Source organism: Alosa alosa, chromosome 2 (assembly GCF_017589495.1).
Source record: "Alosa alosa isolate M-15738 ecotype Scorff River chromosome 2, AALO_Geno_1.1, whole genome shotgun sequence".
Lineage (NCBI taxonomy): Eukaryota > Metazoa > Chordata > Actinopteri > Clupeiformes > Clupeidae > Alosa > Alosa alosa.
This window is the reverse complement of record NC_063190.1, coordinates 20,491,430-20,505,908: the sequence shown is the minus strand read 5'-3', so window position 1 is coordinate 20,505,908 and position 14,479 is coordinate 20,491,430. Positions and strand designations below refer to the sequence as shown.

The following is a 14,479-nucleotide window of genomic DNA, read 5'->3' as shown; positions in this document are numbered from 1 at the left end:
ATAAATAAATAAATAAATAACATTATGCTGATACCTTTTGCTTTTCCCAAATACAATGTAGCCTACAGGTGTAAGTGACCTTTCATCAATCCAGTTGCAATGGATGAACTGTGATGAACTGCCCTACTTGTGATTGTTTAGAGATGTTTAAGGTTTTATAACAATGCTACATCTTCTTTGGCTATTCTACAATCTATTCACCTTTTCAGCACCAGTAGGCTATCGTGCAGCCGCACACACACACACTCAGGCATGCCAAACAAGCATACACAAAAGTTTCAAGAGTGGGGGATGGAGTAAAATATGGAGACAAATTGAAGTGTGATTTATTTTCCCGGAACGGATGTACAGGACTGAGCGGCGGTCGTATTTTGTACCGCTATGCGGTACATCTAGTTAGCTTAGACATTTTCATCCAAAGGGACATACAGAACATGCATTTTTATACATTTTGGCAAGATGCTCCATCCTTTCGTAATCAGAAGGAAATGGATGTTAATTTGGTGTCATCAAACATAGACATAAAATGAAGTGGTAGTTTTAGCGTTTATTCAATGCATGTGTGTGCACGTCTGCACGAGAGATACTGAAACCACTCGATAACAAAGCTCTGCTTCAACCTGGAAGAGGTCTGCAAAAGGTGGTGGAGTTTGCTGAGGCCAAATTGAAAAACTGGATACTGAGGACAGGAACTTAAATAAATAAAAAAAATCATAGACTGTAAAAAGTGGACTGCTGCACACAATTCCCCAATACACTAAATCGCTGTAGAAATATCCTTGAGCAGTTGGATGTTAACCAGTTGCATGTGTTTGTTTTCACACTCTCTTTTGTTGTTTACGTAAACAAGTTCTTTATGCTTGTTATGAACTGAAATATGTATTTTTGCATTCATTTATTTGTTTATTTATTTTTATGTGAGCTAAATTTCCACATGTAAAGTCCAGAAATTGTATGCTTTATGGCACTGTGCACTTTGCAAGGCAGGTTCATCTGGTCAGTTTTTGAAACAGACACTACAATGTATTGAATACATACAAATACTGTGTACACAATATTTTGCCTTTTCAGGAATATTTGTTCCTCTTCTGTTACACATACATCATATGTCGTAGATCAAATTGTCTTGCAATTGTTTCATAGTTGGGAGTACACATTCACCAGTGCTATGTAATTATTCTTGCCTCACTAAATGCCGCAAAGTGTCCTCCTTTTTGGTGTTATGAAAATGGCCACCCTAGTGTGTGTGTGTTCAGTCTGTCTGAGTGTGTGTTCAGTCTGTGTCTGTGTTTTCAGTCTCTCTGTGTTTAGTCTGTCTGTCTGTGTGATCAGTCTGTGTCTGAGTTTGTGTTTTCAATCTGTCTGTGTGTTTAGTCTGTGTGTGTTCAGTCTGTCTGAGTGTGCTGAGTCTGTCTGTGAGAGCGTGTGTTCAGTTTGTGTGTGTGACGCTGTTGAGTCTTCTTGATCAGGGTAGAGGTGTTGAGGGTCCAAGAGAGGTACTCAGAGATGTGGACACCCAGAAACTTGAAGCTGGTGACACGCTCCACCTCAGTCCCGTCGATGAGAATGGGGGTGTTTTGGTCTTCTAAATCCCATGACCCGTGGGAACCCTACACATTGCACCTCAAGAGTTGCTGTGTCAAACACATACAAGCCAACAAGTTCAAGACAACTCAAATTATTTTTAAGAATTTAATTGAATTCTTTCTGTATTTAGAATTGATCTGTCTGAGTGTTCAACCACTTGGTCAGAATAGACCTCTGAAGTTCGCCTACAAAAAAGCTGCTATCTTTGAGATCCGTATCTTGTGTATCTTGAGTATCTTGTGATTTTTCCTATGGGAAAATAACATGGGGATTTTGAATTATCGCACCTGTTAAACTCTCACGGGGACAAAGAAGTCTGAAATGACGTTTTACGCAACACACTTTTGTCCTCTGCCTTTGAGTAGGTACTGTGATCTTCGGTACGTTAAGACGGCAAACTTAGATTTTTGCTACCCCAGAGCTAACTTGCCATAAGTAGTTAGCTTTAATTAACACCCGGATCTCCTTATATGGGCAAAGATGGCCTTTTTTTGTAGGCGAACTTCAGAGGTCTATGGTTCAGGATTTCATGGTGAGGCGCCATCTGTTGGACAGAGAAGTGAAATGTCTTGGGGGAGGTGAGAAATAATGGCATTTATCTGTTTCATAAACAGCTTTAGTGTAACCAGGCATGTGTTTACTTTTGTAGGAAGGAACAGAGCATCCGGTAAATAATAAATGTAGATCTGATAGGGTTCATATATATATATATTATATATGACAGAATGACAGGAGGCGTTCATTATCAAAAGACATCAACTGCTTTTATTTGTTCAGCTTCAGAACATGAACATTGATATTGATCACAAAGCACACCTGACAAACAGACTGCACAATGTCACTGCAGGACTGATGGGGCGAAACGCTGGGGAATTAAACAGGCCTGGGGAATCCGCTCCTCAGTTCAGCTTGTCAAAGTACTTCAGCTTCCCAGATGGGTCAGGAATAATCTACAACAAAGACACACAATTTAGATCCAGTAGACACACACACACACTTCAAACTAACACAGTGTTACACACACTCTTTCACACAGTGGTGTGAACAAGTCAGAGCCGGGCCGGGGGCGGGGCACATGACCGGGCCCTTTACTAAACTCATCATAACATCATTTTACATAGGCTACACATGCCCGCAACAGCGGGTCTTACAAGCGTCAGCGCCACGGAGAGCAACTATGTAATTTTGAAGTCCATCAAACGTACATGAAGTGTAACCAAGAGAATAACAAAAACATTAGGCTACATGACCCCTAATAATAAAACAACAATAATACGCAGCACTATTTGAAGGGCATACGACGAGCCTTGCGCTCCGCAAACTCGTCCACGATGCTCTGTGTAGGCCTATGTCCATTTTCTTTGCTCTCTCATTCTCTATGGACAACATGGCAAGTCCACTCAGTCTCTGATGTCCCACTGTGCTCCTCGAGTGGTTTTTAATGGTCTTTACCTTGGAGAATGTGCGCTCAGAGGTTGCAACGGTGACGGGAAGAGTCAAAAATAAAATTAGGGCGGTGCAAATCTCACTGAATGCAGAAGTTACTACTGGGTGGTTGCATTGGCGGAGCGAGGGGGTGGCTTCGGGGGCTCAAGCCCCGAATCTCTTTTCAAAAGCCCCGAATCTTTTTTTAGTATGTGCTTTCAATTTCCAACGATTTCTAATTTAACTTCCCCTCGGTTTCTCTATAAATGTTACAAAATGTAGCCTAGGCCTACTATTACTGAGCAAATATCCCTTACTTTCAAAGCCCAATATTGACAGATAATCTGATTTCCCACACGATGAGTTTAGGCAATGCCAGAGCCGAGATGTAGCGGTTTAGTCATAAACCTGGCAGGAAAGTTCAGAGCGGCGCAGTCAGTCTAAACAGCAAGCCGGTAAGAAAAACTATTGTCAAGACATTAGGCTACTGTACCCCGGAATACAAAAATAAACTTCAGAAAGACAGAAAGTTTGTTGTACTATATTCTGTAGTCTGTAGTCTCAATGACCGAATCAGTATAGGCCTACCTGTTGTCAGTTGAGTTCGTTCAATTCATTTATTGTAGGCTAGTAGCCTAGGCAAATATGAAACAGAGATGTAACGTACCGGCGGGATTTTGAACTTGCATGTTTCATGCATTTTAGGGCAAAAAATACCATGAGATTGATGTGTTCTCCATTTGAGGAACGTAATCAATTGCGGATGTGCACAGACTCAGACACAGAGCGCATAGGCCTAGGTTAGGCTACTTTCACTTTCTAGAGCGCATTCATTAGGCTACGTAAAAGATGCTTCATACCAAAACAACGATCAAACATTAGCCTATCAAATGTATCATGACGTGTCATCACAAAGACTTACTCCAATTAGAAAATCGAAACCAAAATCATGTAAGTGTAAGTGTTCTCTCATTGACGCCTGTAGGAGACAATATCGTTGATCCAATTTTGTAAATTTGCACGTCGTAAAGTTCAATATGAGAGTTAAAATAAAGCCAGTCATACAGCAGAACATTTTATTCAATATTTTACACCTACTAAATCATCAAAGTAAATTTCAAAACTTTTCAGCAACCGTGAGTCATAACTCGTCCCTGACTGGGGCAACCTATAAGCCTAATACGCCCCACTCTGATGAAAATGATTGAAAAGAAACCGTTTGCATGATCTTAGCTCCTCCGGCCTTGTGCCGTGGGAGAGGCCCGTCCCACCTTACCCGGAGGTGGGGGAGGGGCGCCCTCGAGTCGCACCGGGCCCCTGCGGGTCCCAGGCCGGGGGCGTGCCGCACCTCCCGCACCCCCTCAAGCTCCGCCCCTGCTTTCACACACTCCTTCACACACACACACTTACCGTATCACTGCCAGGCTTCCAACCAGCTGGGCACACTGTGAACACAGTGAGAAGAGAGAGAGAGTGAGTGAGCGAGCAGTGTTTCCCATACATTGACTAATCTGTGGCGGAGCGCCACGAAATCAAAATCGGCCGCCACAGATGAATATTCTATGTTTAATTTAATTTAAATATAAGATCAAATCCTTGGGAAATAGGATATGCAATGCAAGAATTTAGCATGCTTAGCCTACTTACAGCTGCTTGTCAATTTCGTTGAAGGGCTCATTTTATTGACTCTGACACTGAATGTTTGCAAAATCCCGAAAAGTGTTTTCCAAAATTCAAAAGTGCTTGTCCCAAGGAGAAGTAGGAACCTTTATTTTAACTATGTAGAAAACGTTATGAATTGCATCCACACATCAGCAGCCTTTTAACGTTAACTGTGTTAATCACGAACCTCTTAAAGTGACAGGCACTCAATTAGACCTATACACTACCAAGACGATCTTAATTCCCCCCACCCCACCCCCGTTGTCCAAGTCAGTCACCGCCACAAATTGAATCCAATTCTGTGGGAAACACTGGAGAGAGTGTGTTACTGTGTGTGTGTGTGTGTGTGTGTGTGTGTGTGTGTCAGGTACAAGGATACAAGGAAGTTTGTCACATGCATATAGTTACTGGAAGTAAGAAATGCAGTGAAATTATGTCTGGTGTCAGCCTATTTGTGCATTAATGGGGGGGTAAAAGTGCAGTAGAAGAGGGGTTTAGTAGATTAAGTGGCAAGGGCTGCATAACAAAGGTGGGGGAGGATTGGGATTGGGGGGGGGCACCAACAAGGAGCACCCAAGAGCAACAGCAGGTTTATGATTGTGTGAGTAAGCTACTGAGTGTGTGTGTCTGAGTCTGTGTTACTGAAGGAGAATGTGTGTGTATGTGTGAGTAGTACGTTACCTTCTCCATGTTTGTCGGTATATTGGAAAGCCTGCACCAGTCTGAGGGTTTCATCCACAGAGCGTCCCACCGGCAAATCATTCATAGTGATCTGTCTGAGAGTGCCCTTGTCATCGATGATAAACAGGCCCCTACACACACACACACGAGAGAGGGGGAGAGAAACACAGAGATGGCTGTGTGAAAGTGGGAATTAAAGACCTAAAAGGTACACAAAATCCTACAGCTACAGTAATACTGATCGACTCTGCCATTCTGGTGTGCTGGTGTGTGTGTTTGTGCACTTACAGGAGTTGGGCAAATTAATCGAAATGCATAAATAACCTGTGTGTGTGTGTGTGTGGGGGTAGCAGCAGTGTGTGTGTGTGTGTGTGTGTATACCTGAGTGTGTGTCCCTGGTCCTCCAGGTAGACGCCGTAGTCTTTGCTGATCTGGTGCGTGAGATCCGACAGCAGGGGGATCTTCATGGGACCCAAACCTCCCTGCTTCCTCGGTGTGTTGATCCTGTCCATTACACAAACAGCAAATCATGGTCACAGGTATCTAGGCTATGTAGACATATCGAGGCTTGACAAAGCCTTGACTCAGGGGTATACGTTAAGTGATACTACGATAGCAGTTATGTGATATATTTGTCAAACTAGGCTTTCAGCTCAGATCTGTGCACGTTCTCAGTGTTGGGATGACGTTGGCCAATCGTGAAACGTGGAGATGCACAAGACCGCTTCTATTTAAAAACAATTACTTCCCCATTCATGAGCGATAGCATAATCTACACTGCGGTAATTTTTTGTGTCTAACCTATACATCAAATAAATCAATTGTTATCAGTTGTTGTATGGTATGCACGTCCACAGTGGGATATTTGCACGCACAGCACTATTAAAGCGCATTCGAGATCCAAAATGTTAGTAGAGGCGGAGTTCCACCTGTAAGATATATGACAGAGTCCTACACGTGAGAACTTCGTTTTTAAGACAATTGATTGGTCAGTGGGCGGTAGATTACACGATTTGAGCTATAACTTAGCACATAACCTCCTCCCGACCAGGTTTGGTTGACAGCATAAGATGCCATGGTGATATAGCGACACTAAAACAAATCCACTTTCGTGTCACAGCATACCCTAGCTTTGAGCGCAACATACCTCGCTAACCCACTAATCGAGATTCGTAGTACACCCCACCGGTGTGTGTGTGTGTGTGTGTGTGTGTGTGTGTTTACCAGGTCAGGTGTGAGAGTGAATATTTTATTTGAGTATGTGCACTACCAGTCAAAAGTTTGGACACACCAACTCTCAAATTATATCTTTATCTTAATTTATCTGAGTAGGCGGTTATTATTATGAAATAACCCACATGGATTCACGTTGTAAGCAAACAAAAAGTGTAAATAAAGCTACATTTTCAATATTTTAAATTCTTCAAGGTACAGACCTTTTGCTCATCCAAACATCCGTGTCTCTCATCCAACTTTATATAGTCAGCCATGATGGATGCATTGTGAGCATTTGTTAGCTGCTTGTCTTTCACTGATTTTAATTCAAAAGAATGAAGTTGGCTTCAATAATATAAATTATTGGCAAAGTTGTCAGAGTGAAAAATATGAAATGTGGCGATGAAAATAATATATTTCTAGAGACCTTTGTCTTCTGTCATACTTTGGATGTTGTAGGTATTGTTGTGCGTCCAAACTTTTGACTGGTAGTGTATGTGTCTGTGTGTATGTATGTGTGTTTACCAGGCCAGGTATGTGACTGTATATTTTATGTGTGTATGCTTACCAGGCCAGGTGTGTGAACTGAGAGTCCACTGAGCATGCCACCACTTCAGCATTGATGGCTCGGAACTCTTGGACGCGATCACTGAAGGCAATGATCTCTGTAGGGCAGACGAACGTGCTGCAAGGGCACACAGACACACACACATTAAACAGGAATTTAACATATCCACACTATTGCTCGTTTCATGCACATAACGTGTGTGTGTTTGTGTGTGTGTGTGTACTTACAAATCGAGTGGGTAGAAGAAGAAGACCAGGTACTTTCCCTTATAATCTGACAGTTTCAGCTCTTTAAACTCTCCATTAATCACTGCGCTTCCTTCCCAATGAGGGGCGGGCTTCGATACTGTTGACCAATCAGAAGTGAGCCATTAGCCACTGACTATGCTGCCTGCACATTCACTGAGACCCTAGTATCCGATTCATCTGTGGACACCCTCCGAGTAAGTGAAGAACAATGCATATTGATTGGCTGGTTGATGAACGACTAAACAACTATTACTAAACAACCATGTGGGTAGTGTAGCTAAGGAGCTGGGCTAGGGTGCAGTAGCCTGAAAGTTGTGGGTTCAATTCCTAGCTTCCACCGTTGTGCCCTTGAGCAAGGCACTTAACCCCAAGTTGCTCCGGGGACAATGTAATCCCTTGTAATATAGTTGACATAAGTCACTTTGGACAACAGTGTCTGCTAAATTAATAAATGTAATGAAAACGGCTGTGGCAGTCCAGTGCCAGAGTGAGGGGACTGGTGTAATTAAAAATGACAAAGGGGGCAGATCTTTCTATTGGCTAAAACAATAGGTTATCATCCTGCTGAGCCGATAATAAATATTAACTGGAGCCATATCTACACATATCTGAGAGAACATGATGTAGTAAAGTAGGCTACGCTACCTGTCAACTTCCAAGGGAGCGTCAACAAAGTAACGTGTCTGGCAGCTGACTGGTCAAAGTTCATGCCTCTTCTCCCTCGTCCTTTCCTTCGTTTACTTTGTCGTTTTACCTCATTAATCTATGATGATATCTAATGACAACTGATAGTATAGCATCGCATTGTAATACCAAGTCACAACAAAAAGCTCAACTCAGAGACAGCATGGCCAAGATATGCGAGCTTCAAACTAAACGTGCACGCCTCCAGCACTGGATCCAAGTGCCTTTCACTGACGTGTACTACCGAACATTTGTGCCAACGACTCTTATTTTATTAAAAGGGTCCGCAGTAAATAAAATCATACGCCACACTAATGACAGCTGAAGAGGTCATGCTTAACAAGGCATGAAATGCCTGATCTAACGGGGCCGCACATTCATCAACTCAGAGTAACGTTAGGCTATCGGAAAATATAACTTTTCTGAAGATGGATTACCAGGGAACTATGTTGGAACGTTAGAACGTTAACTTAACTGCAACATTTCAAGGACTTACAACGAGTCCCTGAAAGGACAGTGACTTACATCTTTTTAGGTCCGGACAAACACATATTTATGTTAAAACATACATTTTTAAGTAAAACGTAAAACATGCTAAGGTTAAGGAATCGACGACAGCTGAAAAATGATAAAAGCTAATACACAGCAACTAAATTAGCTACCAGCTAGCGCCAGCTAACGTTACCATATGGAATGACAAACCCGATGACCAAGAGTTCGGTAACCTCTGCATTTAATGATTTAAACGATATCGCTGGTTCAGATTCAATTAAATTAATTCAAGATAAAACTTATATAAACGTTTCGTTGATATCGCACTCACTTTTGGCTTTACTTAAGTGCAAAGAGTGGTCCGACACAGGCACTCTGAAAGCCTCTCCAGGATAAACGTGTCCACCTGCATAATTATAGCATTCTTGTTTTCCGTTTGCATCTTGAGAGCAAATAACGGCATCTAGAAGCAAGAGCAGACCACAGACGAGGCTTAAAGAACGGGTCTGGAAGAGGATGTTGCAGCTTGTTAGCTCCATGCCCAGGAATTGTAAGTTGCACGTCTGCAGAACTACCAGGAAGTTGTATTTGAAGGAAGGAAAACGCCTGACTTATATTTGTCCTACGAGGAGCACCGTAGATCCATAAATGATCACTCCTCAAGACAGGCCAGCAGGTGGCAATCGTAATCACACGCTCTGCAAAATCAGATAGGCCCTGCATTTGACATAATGGCCACAACAGTGAACAATTGTTGTCTTAATGCCATGTTTACGTTTTCAAAAACCCGTCACACTACGCTTTACACACTCCTACATCAGTTAACCTTTACTGAAAATGCCAAACAATCACTAAAACGTAATACCTCACCCACAAGTGACTCATGCTGCTGCTCTTTTTGCTTTTTCATTTTTAAATATAGGTGGCACTATACATCGAATGAGTGGTTATAGGATGGGTTGACATGGCCCTTGAGACCAACATACTGAAAAAATGTGGTCCTCCTAGGCCCTAGGGTTCTCGAGATATTCACGGAAAACTGTGTCCGCCCTACCCTCCTTGCTCGATGGTGTTTTAAGCCCCCACTGTCGACTTCAAGGCAGCGCTGTGACCATCGACTTCAAGGCACCTAACCCTAACGCCTTCCATGCAGCGTGGCCTGGAAGACAACATTGGGGCCTTAAAACACTATTGTGCACCCTGGTCTTTCAGTGTCCTGGGAATCGTTGATACAAAATTACGAAGAATAAAATAAATAAATATTTATTTGCGCGGCGGTCATAATAACTAAATCAGCTTTTTACCACCTCGAAAATAGATAGATAGATGGATAGATAGATACTTTATTGATCCCCAAGGGGAAATTCAAGGTCCCAGTAAGTTAAGACATCACACCCAACATACACTACAACTTCAACAGGATGATAAAATAACATAACAAATCCACATGACTAATAAGGACAGTAAAATATACTAAATCAAGGATCCACATGAATGTACTATGAGCATGAGGTGCTTCGCGCTTGCAGTGACAGGACAGGGACAAACCCTGTGTTTCAGTATACAGTGGTAGGTCTCTATGAGATGTGTGCCATGGTAGTGCATGGTAGTCCAACAGTGCAACAGTGCAGCAGTGCAGGGATAAAGTCTAGAGACCAGCATTAAATATGGCAATATAAGAGAAACATTTAAGCATAGTAACAGTTATAGTATAATTATGTACAATATAAGAGAAACATTTAAACATAGTAATATAAGAATTATAGCAGCAGTGCAAGGATAGGTTTGAAGTAATAGGGTATCAGCCATTGGTCAAGTATGAAGTTAGACCACAGTCCAGACTGGGGGATGGAGGGAGGGGTTGTGCATGTGGGCTAATATAGCAGTAAAACAGTGTAGACATAAGCAGTAACACAATGGGCCAGTGGACAGTCAACACAGCATTGTTATAGGAGGTCATGGAAGTGCAGAAGAGGGTATGGAGGGCTGATGTCAAAACATTATTTAGAAAAACTCATTCATGCATTTATCTCGAGGGTTAATTACTGCATGGGCTTTTTACAGGCCTTCCTAAAAAGACTAAACAGCTTCAGCTTCTTGTTTATAAATCAGTAAATGGAGCAGGACCTAAATATACCTATCAGACATGCTTCAACAGTACATACCTTCTCAACCTCTTAGGTCTCAGGAGAAAAACCTGTTAGTAAAACTATAGCCTGAGTATGGCTATGTCAGGCTAAGTAAAACCTACTGTTAGAACTAAACATGGGGAGTATGCAGTTCAGCTCTGGAACCAACTTTTGGATGACATCAAAAAGGCCTGTAGCCAGTTTTAAATCTAGACTTAAGATTAAACTGTTCTCAGATGCCTTCTGCTAACTGCACTAGGTTACAAATTCTGAATAAGCCCTTAAATGATTCTTGTGTCTTTTATTTTGTCTTTTTAATTGTTCTTTGTTTTTAAATGATTTTACCTTGTATGTTTTATGTTATTTATTTATTTATTTATTTTATTACAGTCTTTACCTTTTAAACTATTCTTTGACTATTGCCCTTCTATGCTTTTATTTGCTATTACTGTTTGCTTTTGTTTATGTAGACCTTTGTGTATGAAATGCACTATATAAATACTTGACTTGACTTAGTATGTTGTTCTGAGATAGGAAATCAGAAACATGCTTGAACACCATTTTTTCCAAAAACCTTTGACAAGAAAGGAAGAAGGGAGACAGGTCTACACAAAGCATTGTCCTTTTTAAAAGCTCATTTAATTGGGCACTAATCTGCTCTGAGACATACAGTAGGCTACAAGCCCTTTTGAAATGGGGATAGAAAAGCATTTTGTATATCACCTAGATGATAGTTGATAGTTAATGTACAGAGTTATTACGAATATTTAGTTGAATATCTTTTCCCAATTCAGGTAAAAGGGATGAAGGCAGTTACAAAGGCATGAGCAGTCTTTCTGGAATGATCTGTGAAGCCTGGCTCCAATCCAGGAGGATTGAGTCACCTTTAACTTGTAGAGCAATGAAATTTGGTTTATTCAATGATCAGGATTTGACTTTTATTCTTTGTTTTTGACTTTTATTTTTTGTTTTATTTTTCAACAAATGTAGATAGGCCTAGTTTACAACGGCACCGCATTAAGATTTTGTGCAAGTCCCTGGGTAGTAAGATAATAGAGTCCTAGAGCATTTCATTTTAGCTGATCCCCTGATTTGTTTGCCTTTTCCTCTTTTGGTCAACCCTTGTAAATGTGCCATGTGAAGAAATAGTCCATGGGCCAGGACCTAGAAAATCACATATCGGTATCACCTGAGGTGGCAAAATCTACCAATGATTTTTGTAATCCTCCATGCCTGAGGGACATTATTTGGTATGATAACCCTCTCTAAGTGGTAGCTTAGTTGTATTTTTCATAGCTTTTATACCTGCACACTGTGAATTATACAATACAAGCCTATGTACAGATGTGGGTGCCTCAAAGTCTGGAGGAAGGTGGGACATGTCTTAATCCATGTTATATCACATCTAGATGACATAGGCTTCTAGAAAATCTAAAATTTAGATGGATGATTTAGTTTTTCAAATTAAATAAAATCTACACATTTTCACCTATATAATACATTAATATATACATGCAAAAGGATGGAAAAGGGTGAATCAAGTCCAAACTCATGTTTTGTGACATCTAGAGAGTATGGGCTTTTAGAAAATATATAGATTAAATGGCTGAATAGGCATGTTTGGCTTTGATAGAGACCATAATGTCTTGGCTGCAAAAATGGTTCAACTTTAGGCTACAGTGGAATTTATAGGTGGATGTGCTCAAACGTCTAAAGACAAGATTAATGAGGACTCAAAAATATTTTTCTAATTTTCATCACTATCATCATATTCATCCAGACTGGCATTTATGTTCTCCTCATCTTCATCTTCCTCCATCTGATTGCTACAAGTTTGTAACCTACACAATTCCGTGCACTTTTTATTTGTTTGAAAGGCAGGAGCAGTCAGGAAGTTTGCAGGTCCGTACACATTTGCAGGCCAAGTTAGTTTCATCTTTGTCTATGTCTGAATCTTCCATACGTCCTGTAGCAGGATCTATGGTAATGGCCTTCTGCTGCTACTAAGTCACGACTGGCTATGGATAGTACTCTTTTGTTACCTTTCCTGACGGCTGCTCTTCTGATTTTGTCATCAGCTCTTAACTCTTTGCATTTTGTTAGACTCTCTTTTGTCCTTTGACATTTCAAATACTTGCTACATTTGTCCCAAAATACAGGTGCTGGTCATATAATTAGAATATCATGAAAAAGTTTATTTATTTCAGTAATTCCGTTCAAAAAGTGAAACTTGTATAATGTATACATTCATTCCACACATACTGATATTTTTCAAGTGTTTATTTCTTTTAATTTTGATGATTATAACTGACAACTAATGAAAACCCCAAATTCAGTCTCTCAGAAAATTTTAATATTGTGAAAAGGTTAATTAACTCAAAACACCTGCAAAGGCATTTACATGGTCTCTCAGTCTAGTTCTGTAGGCTACACAATCATAGGGAAGACAGCTGACTTGACAGTTGTCCAAAAGACTTCCTTGTGTCAAGCCACTCTTGAACAAGAGACAGCATCAGAAGCGTCTCGTCTGGGCTAAAGACAAAAAGGACTGGACTGCTGCTGAGTGGTCCAAAGTTATGTTCTCTGATGAGAGTAAATTTTGCATTTCCTTTCGAAATCAAAGTCCCAGAGTCTGGAGGAAGAGGGGAGAGGCACAGAATCCATGTTGCTTGAAGTCCAGTGTAAAGTTTCCACAGTCAGTGATGGTTTGGGGTGCCATGTCATCTGCTGGTGTTGGTCCATTGTGTTTTCTGAGGTCCAAGGTCAACGCAGCCGTCTACCAGGAAGTTTTAGAGCACTTTATGCTTGCTTCATGCTGACCTGCTTTTTGGAGATGCAGATTTCATTTTCCAACAGGACTTGGCACCTGCACACAGTGCCAAAGCTACCTGGTTAAAGGACCATGGTATCCCTGTTCTTAATTGTCCAGCAAACTCGTCTGACCTTAACTCTATGGGGTATTGTGAAGAGGAAGATGTGATACGCCATACCCAACAATGCAGAAAAGCTGAAGGCCACTATCAGAGCAACCTGGGCTCTCATAACACCTGAGCAGTGCCACAGACTGATCGACTCCATGCCACGCTGCATTGTAATTCAGGCAAAATGTATTGAGTGCTGTATGCTCATACTTTTCATGTTCATATTTTTCAGTTGGCCATTTGGAATTACTGACATGATTGAACTTTTTGATGATATTCTAATTATATGACCAACACCTGTATACATTTGGCCTCATAAACTCTTAAAGTAGTTGGACCTTCCCTTGCAGATTTTATTAGGTCTTTTGCAAGGATCTTGTCAAGCAGTTTCTTCATAGTAAAGATGCTACAGCATTTTCTGTAATACAATATGATATTCTACCCTCGGGGAGACATTTAGCAAGATCAAGAATGGGGCGATAGGCTCTTATTTCAGCTGCTCCCAGTAGTGTGTTCCATGACTTTATGTAGGTGCCACAAGGTTTATCATCTGAACAATGTATTAAACACTCCCCCTGAATACCACTACTTCCTTCTGCCATGCTTCTCTATTCTGGGATGTACAACAATTTGAAAGCAACAGAGATATATCAGGAATGATGTGCTAAAATGAGGCCTTTTCCTACTTAGCAACAGTGTATGTGACTGTGTGTGTGAGAGAGAGAGACAGAGGGAATATATGAAGTGTGTGTGAGTGTGTGAGAGAGTGTGTGTGTATGTGAGGGAGAGAACATGTTTGTGTATGTGTGTATGTGAGGAAGAGAGTGAGAGTGTAGTGGCTTGAGCTGTGGCTTGACTGTGCATCAT

The 14,479-nt window shown here is 41.1% G+C and overlaps 1 protein-coding gene across 2 annotated transcripts; it reads right to left on the bottom strand.

The window, feature by feature from the left end:
* Positions 1-2,329: 2,329 nt before the first annotated feature.
* prdx4 (peroxiredoxin 4) lies at positions 2,330-9,165 on the bottom strand. 2 transcript variants are annotated; one of them, XM_048237849.1, is made up of 7 exons: positions 8,894-9,165; positions 7,366-7,483; positions 7,139-7,255; positions 5,737-5,859; positions 5,356-5,486; positions 4,423-4,457; positions 2,330-2,537 (listed from the first exon to the last, which is right to left on the bottom strand). In XM_048237849.1, exons 1-7 carry the CDS (start codon positions 9,099-9,101, stop codon positions 2,487-2,489), a joined length of 783 nt encoding a protein of 260 aa, XP_048093806.1. In that variant the 5' UTR covers positions 9,102-9,165; the 3' UTR covers positions 2,330-2,486. The 2 variants fall into 2 exon arrangements, with proteins under 2 accessions (XP_048093806.1, XP_048093807.1); XM_048237850.1 differs by lacking the exon at positions 8,894-9,165 and adding an exon at positions 8,032-8,276.
* Between the last annotated feature and the right edge of the window lie 5,314 nt (positions 9,166-14,479).